Source organism: Carcharodon carcharias, chromosome 13, assembly GCF_017639515.1.
Source record: "Carcharodon carcharias isolate sCarCar2 chromosome 13, sCarCar2.pri, whole genome shotgun sequence".
NCBI lineage: Eukaryota > Metazoa > Chordata > Chondrichthyes > Lamniformes > Lamnidae > Carcharodon > Carcharodon carcharias.
In genome coordinates this window covers 1,540,217-1,559,716 of record NC_054479.1, presented here as the reverse complement: position 1 = coordinate 1,559,716, position 19,500 = coordinate 1,540,217, and the positions used below count along the sequence as shown (strand labels likewise).

The window sequence follows — 19,500 nt, the reverse complement described above, 5'->3', positions numbered from 1 at the left end:
AGTCAGGAGTGAGATGGAATACTCCCCACTTGCCTGGATGAGTGCAGCTGCAACAACACTCAAGAAGCTTGACACTGTCCAGGACAAAGCAGCCCGCTTGATTAGCACCACATCCACAAACATTCACTCCCTCCACGACCGACGCACAGTAGCAGCAGCGTGTACCATCTACAAGATGCACTGCAGGAATTCACCAAGACTCTGTAGACAGCACCTTCCAAACCCATAGCCATTACCAGTTTGAAGGACAAAGGCAGCAGAGGGATGGGAACACCACCATCCGGAAGTTCCTATCCAACGCATTCAACATCCTGACTTGGAAATTTATCGCCATTCCTTCACTGTCGCTGGGTCAAAATCCTGGAACTCCCTAACAGCACTGTGGGTGTATCTATGCCACATGGATTGCAGCGATTCAAGAAGGCAGCTCACCACCACCTCCTCAAGGGCAATTAGGTATAGGCAATAAAGACTGGCCCAGCCAGCGAAGACCACACCCCATGAATGAATAAAAATAAAGTAAGGGTATTTTATTGAAGCTGCGGTGTCGGTGAGGAACTTTCCTAATTGTGGGCACAGGTCTGAAAACTGGGTTATGATGTTGTAGCTTAATCTTTGTGGCATGTTTGCCACCAACCAGGCTTTTGCTGAGCCTATCAAAATCAATGCCTTGAATGCTTATCTACTAAATGATCTGCAGATAAGCATATGGGTTACAAGTTCACTAATGTGGCAACGTTCGCAGCTATACTGTGCCCAGTGGAAGAAAAATAGTTTATTTCTCTTATGGAAATGCTGTCAATGGTTTGGGATGATCAGGGTGGCATACTACACCTCTGAAGCAGAATCACTCTGAGAATTAGAGCATGGATCAAAATGGGAACATAAAAGAGAACTGACGGATATTTATTATTTAAATGCTTTTGTTGGCTTCTTCTTGATATATGTGTATTGAGCCTGACCCTTATTTCTCTATGGTGATGTAGGTTGGAGATTTACAGTATGCTTCTCCAGCCACAGTGTCCCGCTGTGGGATGGTGTATGTGGACCCCAAGAACCTGCGATATAAACCCTTCTGGGAAAAGTGGACCAGTGAGAGGACAAGCAAGGTGAGAACTGATTTTAAAATCAGCTTCAAATTTTGAAGATTGAAAAATCTACAATAAACTATGGCGTTTATTTTACTGGAATTTCACTTTTCAGAATTTATTGTTACATAGATTTTGTTATTTCTACATGTTTTTGGATTTGTGGAGTTTTTTGATTACAACTTTTTAAAACTAACCATAGTGCCACTTTAATTCAGAAATTAAATTGCTATCATTTTTAAACCTTGCTAAGTTTTAATATGAATTTGAACAAAATCTGCAGTTCTCTGTGAATGGAAACTTAATTTAATCGTAACATCATATGAAAATGGCAGCTTGGCTAAGTGGGTAGTGTTTTCACCTCTGAGTCGAAAGGTTGTGGATTCAGAGACTCGAGCACAGAATCTGTGCTGACATTCCAAGTGTGGCACCATGGATCAGGAGTGCTACACTGTCAGAGGCACATTCTTTCTGATGCAATGTTAAACCAAGACCCCTTTTGCCTCAAATGGATATAAAAGACCCCTTGTTAGTCTTGTGAAAAAGAGTAGGGGTGTTTTTCCCAGTGCCCTGGCCAATATTTATCTCCATCAACCAACATCACTTAAACAGATTATCTGGTCAATATGACATTGCTGCTTGTGGGAACTTACCGAGCACAAGTTGGCTGCCATGTTTCTTAAATAACAATAACGACTATTCTTCAGAAGTACTTCATTGGCTGTAAAGCGTTTTGAGATGCCCTGAGGCCATGAAAACCCCTGTATGAATGCAAGAGTTTATTTCTCAGAGTGTGTTCATATCCACAACCTTTCTTTGTGACTTCTTCAGATGTACGGTGAGTGATGTGTTAAAGATTAAAGAAGCCAAAACTGAGATGTGATAGCTTAAAACCTCACTTTTTTCATCCTTTCTGTTTGTTTCAGCAAGAACAGGCTGACCTCCACAAACTGTTTAATAAGTATGTACCCTATATCATTGAGATGATTGTGGAGGGGATGTTGGATGGCAGACAAGTGGAGAAATTAAAAACAATTGTACCTCAAACAGAACTGAATATGGTAAGGAGGCATAATGGAAAACTATTTAAGGGGAAATATTTAATAGTAAGGTTGAATGAAAAGGTTAATCTTTTAAGAATGGGTTTGGAGGAATCAGTTAATATTTGGGATTATTTTATTTTGTAATAAGTAATATAAAGATTGCTTTCTAATAAATATATTTCCTTTAACTCATTCAGTAAGATGTAAAATACCAAAGGATTGCTATCAGAAAATTCTTGCCTCCATCTCTTTGCTCCTATCCAGCAGGGATCTGTTTTTGTACTCAGGCTTTAGTTGGCAAATGAACGTCTGCTGAAAGTTGTAAACTAAGGGATAATAATGAATTTCCATGAGGAATGCCCTGCTCTGTCATTGTGTGTTTGCCAGAACAGTGTTTATGCATGTGAATGGGGTTTCTGCTGAACTTTTACCAAAGACACCACTGTGAAGTGGTTGGAGCAAATTCTGACCACACCATTTACCATCTCAATTTGAGCAACTTAGTAAAACAAGACATAAGGGGAGAGCATTATTGCTCTATACTGGTTTACCCTTTTCATACAAAAATGGATGAGGCTCCAAAATGTGGTTTGCAAAACAGATTCTAGCATTAAATAAGAATTTAATGGTTTAGGTAGGCTGGTTTGCCCTAAGGTTAAACCTTGTTTTGGATAATTGCTCTCCAGGTGGCCCAGCTTGCTAGGATGTTGGATTCTTTTCTGGAAAAAGAGGTTGATAACTTTGATGTACTAGAATGCTATTTTATTGAGGCCTTGTATTGCTCTCTGGGTGCATGTCTTCTCGAGGATGGAAGAGTAAAATTTGATGATTACGTTAAACGTCTTGCCAGCATGTCAACAGTTGAAGCTTTGAATACCCTTGCAGGCCCAGGAGAGCTGCCTGGTAAGTTTCTGATCCAGTATTTCATCTTTTTTGATCAGGTAACTAGTAATTTAATGAGAAAATATTATGCTGGCTCTACATTCAACAAGTGAAGATTACTATAAATCTAGAATCTTGTACAGAAGTGTCAGTCCTTTTTTTGATGTTAGAGATGGCCTACATCCAAGGGTCCTGAAAAGGAGTGCTTCGAGACAGGGGATGCATTGAATATGATTGTCCAAACTTTCTTAGGTTCTAGAACTGCTCCACCGGATTGGGAGTCTGGGATTCATGGAAGGGAGAACAAAAGCAGGGAACTACAGACCATTTTGTCTGACATCAGTTCCTCTGGAATCTATTATTAAGGAAGTCTTAATATTGCACTGAGAAATTCATAGCATGATCAGACAGAGCCAACATGGTTTTATGAAAGAGAACTCATGCTTGATAAAGTAGATAGTGTGTTTTGAGGATATAACTTGTAGGGTAGATAAAGGGGGAACTAATAGATGTACTTGGATTCCCAAAAGGCATTCAATAAGGTGCCACACTAAAAAGTTAATAGATAAGATAGGGGCTCGTGGAGTTGGGGGTTATATAGTTGCATGGATAGAGGATTGGTTAATGGACAGGAGGCAAAGAGTGGGCAGAAACAGGGCATTTTGAAGTTGGCAGGGTGTGACTATTGGAGTGCCACAAGGATCAGTGGCTATTTACAATCTATATTATTGATGAACAGACCAAAAGTAATGTGTTCAAGTTTGATGTTGATGCAAAGCTAGGTGGAATGTGAGCTGTGAGGAATACCCAAAGAGGCTGGACAGGTTAAGTGAGTGGACAACAAGGTGTCAGATGAAGTGTAGAGTCATAGAGGTATACAGCACAGAAAAGGGCTCTTCGGCCCATCGAATCTGCACCGGTCAAACAAGTAGTTAACTATTCTAATCCCATTTTCCAGCACTAGGCCCATAGCCTTGTATGTCATGATATCACAAGTGCACATCCAAATACTTCTTAAAAGTTATGAGGGTTTCTGCCTCTACCACCCTTTCAGGCAGAGAGTTCCAGATTCCCGCTACCGTCTGGGTGAAGAAAATTCTTCCTCACATCCCCTCTAAACCTCCTTCCCCTTACCTTTAATCAATGCCACCTGGTTATTGATCCCTTCATCAAGGGAAAAAGTTCCTTCCTGTCGACCTTATCTATGCCCCTCATAATTTTATACACCTCAATCATGTCCCCCCTCAAACACCCCTGCTCCAAGGAAAATAACCCCATTCTACCCAGTCTCTCCTCATAACTAAAACTCTCCAGTTCTAAAGGAAACAACCCCAGCTTCTCCATTCCCTTCATTTTACCTCATTGGTGTAAAGTGCTTTGAGACATTGCATGGTAATGAAAAGTGCTATGTAATTGCAAGTCTTTATTTCTTCACTAACTGAAATCCTTCATCTCCAATACCGTTCTAGAAAATCTCTCAGAAACTTCTCCAAGGCCTTGACATCTTTTTAAAATTTAGTGTCCAGAAATGAACATGTTTTATAAAGGTTTAGTATAATTCCCTGGCTTTTGTACTCCATTGCTCTATTTATAAAGCCCAGGATCCTGCATGTCTTTTTAACCACTTTCTCCACCTGCCCTACCACCTTCAAAGATTTGTTTACAAACACCCCCATGGGCTGGATTTTACAGGGTTCTGTAGCCCCTGGCCCCCCTCACCCAGTTTAAAATGTAGAGGGAGCTTGCCCACAATCCGAATGGCTGTCCTGCAGCAATTTAATGCTGGGAGCAGCATTAATTGTTTTGTGGAGAGACTTCCACTCGTATTTTGGGAGGAGGTCCCACCTCAGAGAACTATAAACCAATTGGATGGTCGGCAGCTCTCTAGTCCCAGCAGCGCCAGCCAGGACCGGTGGCCACTGCTGGTACTACAGGCAGTCCCACCATGCCAAGGAGCCCAGGTATCACAGAATCACACAGAATAGTTTCTTGGAGAGGGGAATTGAGCTGGGTAAGGGCTGTTGTATGTTGTATATTCAGTAGATCTCATGAAGAGGTTCTGAGTCTTGAGCGGACAACACATAACCATGTATGTATATACATGGTATAGTCCAGCTAGGAGCTACCTCCATACTGGCTTCTGCACAGGTCTCTGTCTAGTCCACAATCCTTTCTAGACTCTAGTCATATGTCTCTTTGCATCACACTGTGGGAGGTACTGTATCCAGTCTCACATTAACCCTTACTATGCCAGATAGTCTTGTATTACACCTCCCCCCACATCTTTACGCAATGTATTTACAGTACAATTGTGTTTACCCAATGTAGTTACATTACCATTATGTTATCCCTTCTCCCCCTTCAAGTCTCTGTCTTTACAGATAATTTCAAGCTTACATTCTCCCTGACTCCGAATGTAATTAAATCACACAGACAGAACCACCTACACTCACATCCATAGACCAACTTTACAATAAACCAGAATAATATCATGAAAATTATTATACTTTTGCAACAATGTATCTTTATGACACCTTGGAAATTTGTTTATTCAGATCTTGAACGGTTTGGTTTACTTTACTTTATCAAAGTATCTTTAATTTTCTAAAGGTACATACTCAGCTTGAATCCTGTGTTTCAAATCTTCCAATTCAGCTTTGATGCAAACATTTTCCAATTCCGTTTTGGCTTTGTCTTTCCCCACCTGCTCCAGAGCTTTGTCCTTGTCCTTCATTTCAATTTCACTGGTCTGACTCAGGTGAAGTCTTGACTTGTTTCAGTTCTGCAATGGTGCTACTTGTGGCTTCACAAAGATCTGCTTGCAGCCTGGAATGCTCTATGCCTTTCCCTTCGATCGTAGTCAGGTGGCTTAACATTGCAACCTGCTGTTGCAATTCAGGAAATATGTTACATTTTCAAAAAGGTTTATTTTTTAGACTTCCGGATGGTTTCCTGCCTGTCTGCCACCATCGTGTGACTTGCTTGGGTATTGTCTTTTTCCCTTGCATTGCTTTATTGGGGGTGTTCTGTCCCTCTTTTTAAGCTTTGCATGCTCCACAGTTTGAAGGTTAAAATATTTGTCAAAGGTTTTTAATATCTCATCAAAGACACTTGAGAATTCATTAATGCATTGCATTAGGATACTTCATTCAAACTCACCAAATGAGTGTACAAATGTATTATCCTGGACTTCCTCTGATTTCCTACTTAGACCTGGTATGCTCTGGTAACATAAAAAGCTTCTCCACGAGGCCCAATTTTGTGTTTGGTTCAACCCTTGCATCAGTCCAAATTAGTCTAGTAATGTTGACTTCTTGCCAATGATTGCTTAAAAAGTTTTTGTGGGTGCAACTTTAAATGTTGTGCAGGTTTTAAAGATGGTGCCGCAGTAAGTGGTTTTTTAGAGTCTTTCTGTACTCGTCGGTTTTTGATGGTGGTCCTGACCTTTTTGATTCTTGTTTTGTGCAGCAATTCATTTAATTGACTATTCTGGGCCATCCCACACTATTGTGGGATTTTTGGGTGTTTTAACATCGTTTCTTGGCTTTGGCTGGGTTCTTAAACTGCCCTTTTTTTTCCGTTTGCAACAAGCCCACCTGTCGGCATGGCGCTGACTCTGAACCCGAGCCGGGTGCGATGCTTTCAGAAACGGGCTGCTCTGGCTTTTAAAAAACTGAAAACTTTTTTTTAACTAGTTCTGGCCAAGAACTTAATTTTTAAGCTTCCGCCCCTGCTAGGTCAATTGACTCTGCACTCTGTAAATGTTCAAACTGGATCTCTATGAGATGTTATGGAGTCCTGAGCTGCACAGTGGAGTTGTTTCTTCTGCCCTCTGCTTCCAATTTTGCCATGGAGCTTCCCTCAGGCAATCTCCCTCTGTGTCTTTGCTTCGGGTGCTTTCATTCAGGTCAGAACGCTGCTCCTTTAATTTTCCAGCTTTCGAATTTCTGCTCCAGCTTCTCTCAGGTTCTGGGTTTTTCCAAGAGCTGCCACCATCTTGTATATTGTATATTCAGTAGGTCTTATGAAGAGGTTCTGAGTCTAGTGTAGTTAAACTTTAAATTGATAACACATAATTATGTACATATATAAAGAGTATAGTCCAAGGTAGCAGCTAACTTCATGTTGGCTTCTGCACAGGTCTCTGTCCAATACACAACTCTAGACACTGGTCATGTGTATCTTTATATCACACTGTGGGCAGTACTGTACCCAGTCCCACATTAACCCTTACTATGCCAGATATCGCTGTACTACAGGGGCCAGATTCAAGAGGCTGGGGCAGGGTTAAAGGGGGAGATGGCCATGGAGCGGATGCTTCCGATGGGCCCAGGGGAACTGCAGACGAGGTTCCCCCCCTTTGCCTAACACCAGCCTGCGGAGCTAAATCTGCCAGGCTTCCCAGGTGGCATGGGCCTCCGCCCGCCCCCTGCTCCTCCTGCCATGGGTGACAGCTGAATGAGGCCTTTAAGTGGCCATTAATTGACCACTTCAGGGCTTCAATAGGCTCAAGGGTGGGTGAGCTGCTTGATGTCTCCTCCATTCCCTGTAAAATTTCAGACAGGTCAGAGACAGGTGGGCAGGTGCTGGGAAAGCCACCCATTGGATTTTGCATGATATCTGCCTTCAAACTCGTCAGCAGGGGGGTGTAAAATACAGCCCAGGTCTCTCTATTCCTGATTTGGCAATCTCCACCTAAGACTGGCCCTCTATCCAGCTCTACCTGTCCCACTCCCCCCCTTAAACCAGCTTATATTTTACCTCTTTTCCATTTTTCCTTAGTTCTGATGCAGTCATTTGGACTTGAAACATTAACTGTGCTCCTCTCTGCAGATGCTGTCAGACCTGCTGAGTTTTTCCAGATATTTTTGTTTTTGCTCTCTATTCCTGAGCCCTCTTTAAAATTGTACCATTTAGCTTATATTAGCTCTCCTCAATCCACCTGCCCAAAGTACATCACTTTACACCTCTCTATGTTAGCTTTCAGCTGCCTTGTGTCACCAATCTGTCTGTCCTCCTGAAATCTATTCCTTTCTGCCTAACTGTTTGCTATTTTTCCAAGTTTTTTGGCGCATGCAAATCTGTATACCCAAGTTCAAGTTATTAATATAGATCAAAAAGAGCATGGAACACCATATAAACTTCCCCAACACTAACTAAGATAAGTCCCCTGGACCTGATGGGTTGCATCCTCGGATATTAAAGGAAGTAGTTGAAGATAGTGGATGCACTGGTAGTAATCTTCCAAGAATCCTTAGATCCTGGAAAAGTCCCAGAGGTTTGGAAAACTGCCAATGTAACACCCTTATTCAAAAAGGGAGGGAGACAAAAAACAGGTAACTATACGCCAGTTGGCTTAACATCCATTATTGGGAAAATGTTAGAGTCTATTATAAAGGATGTAATAGCAGAGCATTTAGAAATACATAATATAATCAAGCAGAGTCAGCATGGCTTCATGAAGGGGAAATCATGCCTGACAAATTTATTAAAATTCTTTGAGGAGGTAATAAGCAGGATAGATAAAGGGGATCCAGTAGATGTAATATATTTGGATTTCCAAAAGGTGTTCGATAAGGTACTGCACATAAGGCTACTTAATAAGATAAAAGCTCATGGTGTTGGGGGTAGTATATTAGCATGGATAGGAGATTGGCAAACTAATAGAAGACAGAGAGTTGGGATAAGGGGGCCACTTTCAGGATGGCAACCTGTAACTAGTGGAGTGCCACAGGGATCAGTGTTGGGTCTACAATTATTTACAATATATATTAATGACTTGGATGAGAGAAGTGAATGTATTATTGCCAAGTTTGTAGATGACACAAAAATAGGTGGGAAGGCAAGTGGCAAGGGTGACACTAAGAGTCTACAGAGGGATATAGACAGGTTAAGTGAGTGGGCAAAAGCTTGGCAGATGTAATATAATGTGGGAAACTGTGAGGTTATGCACTTTGGCAGGGAGAATAGAGGAGCTGAATATTATTTAAATGGAGAAAGTCTGCAGAAGGCTGCAGCACAGAGGGATTAGACGGTTCTCGTGCATGGATCCCAAAAAGCTAACATAGAAGTTCAGCAAGCAATAGGGAAGGCAAATGGAATGTTGGTTTTTATTTCAAAGGGAATGGAGTATAAATGGGATGGTCAAATGGGCAGATAATTGGCAGATGGAATTTAACCTTGAAACATGTGAGGTGATACACTCTGGAAGGAGTAATTTGACAAGGAAGTATTCACTGAACGGCATGACACTAGGAAGTTCCGAGGAACAAAGGGATCTTGGTGTGTGTGTCCATAGATCTCTGAAGGTGGAGGGGCATGTTAGTGGGGTGGTGAAAAAGGCAGATGGGACACTTGCCTTTATCAATTGAGGCATAGATTACAAAAGTAGGGAGGTCATGTTGGAGTTGTATAAAACCTTGGTGAGGCCACAGCTGGAGTACTGTGTACAGTTCTGGTCGCCACATTGTAGGAAGGATGTGATTGCAACTGGAGGGGGTGCAGAGGAGATTCACCAAGATGTTGCCTGGGATGAAACATTTAAGTTATGAAGAGAGGTTGGATAGACTTGGGTTGTTTTTGTTGGAGCAGAGAAGACTGAGGAGCGACCTGATGAATGTGTACAAGATTATGAGGGGCATGGACAGGGTAGATAGGGAGCAACTGTTCCCCTTAGGTGAAAGGTCAGTCACGAGGGGACACAAGTTCAAGGTGAGGGGCAGGAGCTTTAGGGGGATGTGAGCAAAAATGTTTTTACCCAGAGGGTGGTGATGGTCTGGAATGCGCTGCCTGGGAGGGTGGTGGAGGCGGGTTGCCTCACATCCTTTAAAAAGTACCTGGATGAGCACTTGGCACGTCATAACATTCAAGGCTATGGCCAAGTGCTGGTAAATGGGATTAGGTAGGTAGGTCAGGTGTTTCTCACATGTTGGTGCAGACTCGATGGGCCGAAGGGCGTCTTATGCACTGTGTGGGCAGAATTTTGCCCTTGATGGGCAGGTGGGCCCCACCGGCTCGGCGGCGAGATGGGACATGTTGATAAATATCACATAAAGTTTGTTAAAGTTTTTTAAATCAGACATGAAACCTCTTCCCAACAGTGGATGAGGTTTGATGTTTTTTCAGAAGCCTGCTGGGGCTCCTGCCCTGTCTGGCAGCCTTAAGGTTGGACGGGCGGGGCCTTTAATTGGCTTAATTATCCTGTCAATGGCCTCAATTGGCTATTGACAGGTCAGCGGGTGGACAGCTGATTTCGCTGTTCGTCTGCCTTCCTGAATATTTAAATGGGGCGGGATGACGTCAGGGGTTCCCTAACAGCTGAAGCAAGGGAACTGCAGATCAGCGAAAGGAAACCACTCTTCTAATCATGTAGATTTTTTCAATCCCAGTTTAAAGCAGTCCTTCCACATTCAGCAAGCTCATTGAAGAATCTCTCAATCTTTTCTCTCAACATACCTATAATTATAATAATTAGTTCCATCACTCAAGTGGAAGGGAAGTGGACAGCAGACACTTCACTGTTTTCAAAGGGTTTACTAGACCAGATCTGAAACAAAGCCCACTAGAGTTTTTGTCCAGCATGATATCCTAAATGTTGCATCAAAGAGAGACAAATTCTGTCTAACTTAAAAGAGACAACAACTTTCATTTGAATGCAACCCTTAAATGAAATAAAATGTCACAAGGTGCTACACAGAAGTGTAATTGATACTAGACTAAGGTGGGAGATATTAGGAGAGGCTTGATCAAAGATTTTTTTTAAGGAGAGTCTTAAAGGAGGGAGAGGGAGGCAGAGAGATTTAGGGAGGTATTCCAGAACATAGAGCCTAAATGGCTGAAAGGGTGGCTGAAGGGAGTAGAAGATGCTCAACAAAGTTGGAGAAATGCGAATATCTCGGTGCATTGTAGGGCTGCGGGAGGTTACAGAGTTAGGGGGCTGGATTTTCAAATGCTGCTGGGGGCGAGAAAGGTTACCAGCATGCATTGAAAAGTACATTCCTGGAGGATGTCACTGAATCACCATACCTCCAGAACGTGGTGTGATTTTCAAAGGGAGGGCAGGAGGGGGGAAGCTGGCAGCCTGCACACCTCCAGTGAACTGTTTGTTGATCTCACTGATGAGCTCATTCGCAGGCATTTTTAAATTTTCAATTGGAAGGCATGGGAAATTCACAGTGTCTAGGAGAGGATGCTGTTGTCATGAACACAGTGAGGAGCTATGAGGACTAATGGATACTCTGGTCAACGAATTTAAGCAATGGAGATTTATACTCAGTTGCTCGGTCAATGTCACAGAGCTGCCTCACTAGTGACGTGAGGCTTGTATTTGTGAACAGTGAGTGGTGGGACTGCTGAGAGGGATGTGAAGCTGCTGACAAGTATATTCCTGCTTGTTAATATAAATCAAAAATTAATGTAATTAGTTGTTTGTTGCATTTCAAATTAAATCTCTGACAAAGTTTTAATTTCCTTGCTCATGTCCTCCTGCAAAATCCATTTTTACTTTCATTGTTGACTTGTTGAGTGGGCCTCTAGGAAGCTGTGAGTTTTGTTACCAATTATTCAGTAATTTTACATTTTTGAGATTGAACTTTTGAATTTGTTGTAGGCCACTTACCAACTCTTTACGACTTCCATTTTGACGATGTGAAACTGAAATGGATTCCCTGGACCCAGCTTGTGCCCAAATACATCCATGATCCTCAAGTCAAATTTATAGATATTCTTGGTAAGTTTTTGTCTTCTTGAACCAGGGATCAGGTGTGCAATGGGTTTGATACTGGACTTTTATTAAAGCACCCAGAATGATCTAAGTCTATTCTACCTGGTGTTGTCAGGGTCCTATATGGGACAGGTTTATGTAGATTAAATTCAATTCCTCGTGGGCATTAGCTGAAAATACAAACCTAGTGCATCACTAATTGGCAATGTTCCTCATACTCTAAGGGTGGCTGGTTTGGGAAATGGGAAATACCACATAGATGTACTGATGGTGGGGCTGAGAAACATTATGGGCACAGTTACAACACTGACATCTACCCAACAATGTGGAAAATTGCCCAGGTGTGTCCTGTTCACAAAAAGCAGGACAAATCCAATCCAGCCAATTATAACCCATCAGTCTACTCTCAATCATCAGCAAAGTGATGCAAGGTCTCATTCACAGTGTTATCAAGCAGCACTTACTCAGCAATAGCCAGTTTACCATTGCTCAATTTGGATTCCGCCAAGCCTACTCAGCTCTAACCCTCATTACAGCCTTGGTCCAAACATGGACAAAAGAGCTGAATTTCAGAGGTGAGGTGAGAGTGACTGCCCTTGACATCAAAACAGCTTTTGACCGAGTTTGACATCAAGGAGTCCTGGCAAAATTGAGGTCAATGGGACTCAGGGGAAAAACTCTCTGCTGGCTGGAATCATACCTAGCACAAAAGGACATGGTTGTGGTGTCGGAGACCAATCATCTCATCCTCAGGACATCACTGGAGATGCTCCTCTAGATAGTATCCTAAGTTCTTCCATCATAAGATTAGAAGTGGAGATGTTTGTATAAAGATTGCACGGTGTTCAGAAATTAGCAACTCCTCAGATAGCCTATGAAGCAGTCCATGCTAATGTGCATGGAAACCTGACAACATCCAAGCTTGTGCTGATAAGTGACAAGTTACATTTGCGCCACACAAGTGCCAAGCAATGACCATCTCCAACAAGCGATTATCTAACCATTTCTCCTTGACATTCAATGGCATTTCATGCTTGGATTCTTTCACCATCAACATTCTGGGAGTTACTATTGACCAGAAACTTAACTGTTGGGAACACCGCCATCTTCAAGTTCCCTTCCAAATCACACATCATTCTGACATGGAACTATATTGCCATTCCTTCACTGTCGCTGGGTCAAAATCCAGGAACTCCCTTCTTATACCACATGGACTGCAGCTTAAGAAAGCAGTTCACCACTAGTACCTTCTCAAAGGCTGTTAGGGATTGGCAATAAATGCTGGCCTTGCCAGCAATGCTCAGACCTTATTCATGAATTTTTAAAAAGCAGTGAAGGGAGTTTTACTCTAGCTGTGTCCTAGGAGCATTTAGTGAGCACAAATAAGGTTTATAATTAAATTCTATAAAGAAACTTTCTGATTTGCATCAAAGAGTAAGTATAATTATGTGTTTGGGGATAGAGATCCAATATACACGTATAACCTAATTTACTTTAGACTTGCTGATCCCCTGTGGCGTTGCTCAAGTGTAGTCTTCAGATGAAGTGGACTTAGAGTGTGCAGGGTAATTGAACCAGGGTAGGCAGATGTAATTCGGTGGTCATTTTAAAGTCATTCATTCAGCTCTTGTTTATATATTTTCATTATTTATAATGGAAACTGTCTAGATGAACCTGTCACACTTTAATTCTGTCCTGTTCCTCCAATAGCTGCATTGCTGTCTATGGGGAGGTTGTAATTGCCATTTAAACATAAGAATTTATAATAAGAAAAATTGACAGGAAGTGTTCTCGGATATAAGATTTTTAATATATGTAAATATTAAGACAAACCTTTGCCACATTTAAATCTTGCTTAATCATTTCTAGTTCCTACTATCGATACAGCACGTGTCAGTTGGCTGCTTGAACTGATGGTGAAAATTAGACAACCTGTATTGCTTGTGGGAGAATCTGGTACTTCCAAGACTGCCACAACACAGAATTTCCTTAAGAACCTGAACAAAGAAGTTAATGTACGTACCAGTGTTTTAATGCCTTCACATCCTGTCACTTTGTTCCTTCATGGAGAGAAGTTTGCAGTGAATTCTCCCAGGGGTTGGTACTAGGACCATTGCTTTTCTTGTTATATAAATGATCAGGATCTAGGTGTGGGTGTGCAGTTTAGAAATATGCAGGTGATGCAAAATTTTATTAGCAATATCATAAATAGTGAAAGGGATAGTAACAGACTTCAGGAGGACACAGACAGACTGGAGAAATGGGCAGACACATGGTGGACGCAGTTTAATTTGGATAAGTGTGAAGTGACGCACTTACTGAGAGACAACACAGAGGGACAGAATAATCTAAATGGTATTAATGAGAGTGGGGAGGGGTGATACAAGATTAGAGGGACCGGGGGTGAATCTTCACAAATGCTAGAAGGTGGCATGGCAAGTTGATAAGGTGGTTGAGAAAGCGAATGGGGCATGTGGCTCTATAATTAGAGCCATTGAATACAAAAACAAGGAAGCCATGCTGACCTTTACAAAGCTGTGATGAAGCCTCAGATGGAAGATTGTGCACAATTCTGGGCACTACAGTTTAGGAAAATGTTAAGGCCCCGGGGAGGGTATAGAGGAGGTTTACCAGCTAGATACCAGGGATGAGGGAGTTCAGTTATGTGGAGAGATGGAGAAACTGGAAATATTCTCCTTAAAAGAGAAAGAAGATGAAAGGGAGATTTGACAGAGACATTCAAAATAATGAGGAGTTTTGATTGAACAAGTAGGCAGAAACTGTTCCTTTTGGCAAGTGGGATGGTAATCAGGAGGCATAGATTTAAAATAATTGGCAAAAGAACTGAAGGGGAAATAAGGAGAAATTTCCCCATACAGAGACTTGTTAAGATCTGGAATACACTGAAAGAGTGGTGGAATCAGATTCCATAGACAGCTCAAAAGATAGTTGGACATGCAGGATGGTGGGACAAAAGCTAGGGTGTGGGACTAAATTGGATAGCTCTTTCAAAGAGCTGACACAGGCATGATGGGCTGAATGGCTAAATTTTGTGCTGTAAGATTCTATGATTCCTCCAATCTCCCTCTCTCTAACTATCGCTCATTTTAGTTGACAATTTAAGGAGTTTTTAAAAAGTTTGCTTGATCACTCAGCTATTGTTGACTATCAACTTCTCATCTCGTACCACCTCGATGGATGTACAAAGAAACCTAGAGGCAAATGTAGAGAAACGAACCAAAGTTACTTATGGACCACCTATGGGAAAGCGCCTCTTAGTCTTCATTGATGATATGAACATGCCACGGGTAAGTGGGATATTTGTTGCTTTATTATAAATTAGACAAAGAAGAGATCTTTCCAAAGTGTATATTCTCTTCCACAATAGTACACCGATCACTTTAAGTTACAACCTAAAACGACAGGAAGTAGTGATAGTGTACATTGAAAGTAAACTGTCACATGGATGGTATGGAAATAACTGAATGTATAAAATATTTAAAAAGTGATCCCATTATTTATCTCTTAGCTTGTAAGCTGTCGTAATCACGCGATTTCAGTATGCTCAGCAATATTCTGAGTCATTAACAACAACCATTTAAAAAAAGGTATTAGTGTGGTTACCATGAGAGAGGGTTTGGTTGCGGTGGGGGTGCGGGGGGGTGCTGTGGCGCGCGTGGGTTGGGTGGTTAAAACCAGCTCATTTGAAGGAATTCCTGTCATACTCACCGGGGTAGATTTCCAGTCAGTTATGAAATAAGGGCAGGAGTAGACCACGATGCCCCTTGAGTCTGCTCTGCCATCCAATACAATTATGGCTGATCTTTTGCCTCAACTCCACTTTCCTACCTGTTTCCCATACTGTCACACTTGGCACCATTATATGGCGAGGATGATCAATAGCTGACAGGAAAATACAACATAGTTCCCCATAGTGAAAGAGGATTACAGGATCAATAGCTAGAATTCAGAGAGGCTCTTTCAGTTATTGGGTTAATCCAGGCTCTGAGTGGCATTCTCCTGCTTTCTGTGGAGAGCCAGAAAAGTATTAAGACCAGTAAAACATCAAAGTTAGCCAATAATCCATGCTGAGAAGGCCATAAATGGAGTCCCGAAGCACATGGGTTAGAACATCAGCAGTTGAGTATCGCAGGTGATGGGGATAGGGCTCACAGCTGAATCCTACTGTATCAAAGCACGAAGGGCAACAAGGAAAGGGTATCAATCGTTAACACAATATGTTCTTCCCATTTCCAGGGAAAGGATCACTTCTGAAAACAGTAAGACCAACAATTATGAAAACAAATAGCAGTTATTTAAAAAAAATTATTTCATGGGATGTGAGCATTGCTGACAAGGCCAGCCCATCACTATTTGCCCTCTAGAAGGTGGTTTGAGAGTCGCCTTCTTGAACCATTGCAGTCCATCTGGTGTAGGTACGCCCTAGCACTGTTAGGAAGAGAGTTCCAGGATTTTGAGAATTTTGAGAGTCCAGCGACAGTGGAGACATATATGGGATGTAACAACATGAAGCAGGGTCCTGAAGATCGTCAGCTGCAGGCCTCATTACAGCCTTGGTTCAAACATGGACAAAAGAGCACCAGAGGTGAGAGTGACTGCCCTTGACATCAAGGCAGCATTTGACCAAGTGTGGCATCAAGGAGCCCTAGCAAAACTGGAGTCAATGGAAATCAGGGGAAAAACTCTCCGCTGGTTGGTGTCATATGTAGCGCAAAGGAAAATGGTTGTGGTTATTGGTGGTCAATCATCTTAGTTCCAGGACATCACTACAGAAGCTCCTCAGGGTAGTGTCCTAGGCCCAACCATCTTCAGCTGCTTCATCAATGACCTTCCTTCCATCCTGAGGTCAGATGGGGATGTTCACTAATGATTGCACAATGTTCAGCACCATTTGCTTCTCTTCAGATACTGAAGCCAAATGCAGAAAGACGTGGACAGTATCCAGACTTGGGCTGACATGTGGCAAGTGACATTCGTGCCATACAAGTGCCAGGCAATGACCATCTCCAACAAGAGAGAATCTAACCATTGCCCTTTGACATTTAATGGCATTATCACTGGGTCAAAACCCTGGAGCTCCCTCCCTAACAGCACTGTGACTGCACCTACATCACGTGGACTGCAGCGGTTCAAGAAGGCAGCACACCACCACCTTCTCAAGGGCAGTTATGAATGGGCAATAAATGCTGGCCTAGCCAGCGATGCCCACATCTCATAAACGAATAAAAAAAAAAATTGAGTATTCACCTGAAATGTCAGCCTGTATTTTCTCTTTATAGATGTGGGCAGAACAACTGTGTATCTTCAGCAGTTTCTGTTTTGACAGAAACTAAGTCTACATTCTTTAAATTCAGATTATTTTGTTAACCAGTAAGGCTTTCCATCTGTTATTTATAACACAATTAAAATTCTTTGCTGAAGTTGTAAACACTCTCATACAGCCAATGTAGTGCATGAGGAGTAACGTTTTTTTTTAATATTCTTTTATGGGATCTGGGCATCACTGGCCAGGCCAACGTTTGTTGCCCATCCCTATTGCCCTTGAACTAAATGGCTTACTAGGCCATTTCAGAGGGCAATTAAGAGTCAACCACATTGCTGTGCAATTGGAGTCATATGTAGGCCAGACCAGGCAAGGATGGTAGGTTTCCTTCCTTAAAGGGCATTAGTGAACTAGACTAGATTTTTTTAATGACAATTGATGATAGTTTCATGGTCACTACTACCACCACAATTAGTTTTCAATTCCAGATTTATTAATTGAAGTCAAATTCTATCTGCTGCTGTGGGGGGATTTGAACCCATGTGTCGGAGAGCATTACTAGTCTAGTGACATTACCATTGTGCCACCATCTCTGCTAAATGGTAGGGGATCAAAAATCAGGTGGGTTGTAAATTGGATGCACTGACCACACCATATTGCAAAACTCTGATTGGGAGCATTGAATTTACCCCTTCAAAATTTAGCAAGGGTTATAATGGAATGTGACAAAGTGAAACTAATTTAACTTTGCTGTACATGTCAATAATTCAGCACTTCCTGCCTAATTTAGATGATTTCCTCCTAAATTGGTTCTTTTGTTTCAAAATTAAGTTAACTTTGTTGATTGTTAAAAACTAGGTTGATGAATACGGCACGCAACAACCCATAGCCCTGCTGAAGCTTCTCCTGGAGAAAGGTGGAATGTACGATCGTGCTAAAGAACTGAACTATAAAATCCTGAAAGACCTGGGCTTTGTTGCTGCAATGGGAAAAGCAGGAGGTGGACGTAATGAAGTGGACCCGAGATTTATCTCACTCTTTTGTGTTTTCAATGTAACATTCCCAGCGGAGGAATCACTGTTTTCAATTTATGCTTCAATCCTTAAAGGTCATACCATGGTAAGTTTTTGAAAAAGAAACCAATTCATATATTCAGAATTACCTGGAAAAACTCAGCAGGTCTGGTAGCATCGGCGGAGAAGAAAAGAGTTGACGTTTCGAGTCCTCATGACCCTTCGACAGAACTTGAGTTCGAGTCCAAGAAAGAGTTGAAATATAAGCTGGTTTAAGGTGTGTGGGGGTCCGGAGAGAGAGAGAGAGAGAGAGAAGTGGAGGGGGTTGGTGTGGTTGTAGGGACAGACAAGCAGTGATAGAAGCAGATCATCAAAAGGTGTCACCAACAATAGAACAAAAGAACACATAGGTGTTAAAGTTGGTGATATTATCTAAACGAATGTGCTAATTAAGAATGGATGGTAGGGCACTCAAGGTATAGCTCTAGTGGGGGTGGGGAGAGCATAAAAGATTTTAAAATATTTAAAAATAATGGAAATAGGTGGGAAAAGAAAAATCTATATAATTTATTGGAAAAAAACAAAAGGAAGGGGGAAGCAGAAAGGGGGTGGGGATGGGAGAGGGAGCTCAAGACCTAAAGTTGTTGAATTCAATATTCAGTCCGGAAGGCTGTAAAGTGCCTAGTCGGAAGATGAGGTGTTGTTCCTCCAGTTTGCGTTGGGCTTCACTGGAACAATGCAGCAAGCCAAGGACAGACATGTGGGCAAGAGAGCAGGGTGGAGTGTTAAAATGGCAAGCGACAGGGAGGTTTGGGTCATTCTTGTGGACAGACCGCAGGTGTTCTGCAAAGCGGTCGCCCAGTTTACGTTTGGTCTCTCCAATTTAGAGGAGACCACATTGGGAGCAACGAATGCAGTAGACTAAGTTGGGGGAAATGCAAGTGAAATGCTGCTTCACTTGAAAGGAGTGTTTGGGTCCTTGGACGGTGAGGAGAGAGGAAGTGAAGGGGCAGGTGTTGCATCTTTTGCGTGGGCATGGGGTGATGCCATAGGAGGGGGTTGAGGAGTAGGGGGTGATGGAGGAGTGGACCAGGGTGTCCCGGAGGGAGCGATCCCTACGGAATGCCGATAGGGGGGGGTGAAGGGAAGATGTGTTTGGTTGTGGCATCATGCTGGAGTTGGCGGAAATGGCGGAGGATGATCCTTTGAATGCGGAGGCTGGTGGGGTGATAAGTGAGGACAAGGGGGACCCTATCATGTTTCTGGGAGGGAGGAGAAGGCGTGAGGGCGGATGCGCGGGAGATGGGCCGGACACGGTTGAGGGCCCTGTCAACGATCATTTTGGCAGAAAGCCTTCTATTAAAGAATAATGTTCAACTCTACAGTGCAGCTTAATGACTGCATTCTTTTTCAGGAATTCCGTGCAGAAACTCAGATAAGCACTGGTTATAAGAGCCTCTCTTGATGG

The 19,500-nt window shown here is 42.4% G+C and overlaps 1 protein-coding gene across 1 annotated transcript in view; it reads left to right on the top strand.

Moving 5' to 3' along the window:
• dnah10 (dynein axonemal heavy chain 10) overlaps nucleotides 1-19,500 on the top strand; it is a 317,805-nt gene that overhangs the window by 180,657 nt on the left and 117,648 nt on the right. The window contains exons 41-47 of the mRNA XM_041203322.1: nucleotides 987-1,109; nucleotides 2,015-2,149; nucleotides 2,818-3,034; nucleotides 11,622-11,741; nucleotides 13,605-13,750; nucleotides 14,891-15,043; nucleotides 17,878-18,138. Of these exons, the coding sequence (XP_041059256.1) occupies nucleotides 987-1,109; nucleotides 2,015-2,149; nucleotides 2,818-3,034; nucleotides 11,622-11,741; nucleotides 13,605-13,750; nucleotides 14,891-15,043; nucleotides 17,878-18,138 (1,155 nt within the window). The remainder of the gene's footprint in view (nucleotides 1-986; nucleotides 1,110-2,014; nucleotides 2,150-2,817; nucleotides 3,035-11,621; nucleotides 11,742-13,604; nucleotides 13,751-14,890; nucleotides 15,044-17,877; nucleotides 18,139-19,500) is intronic.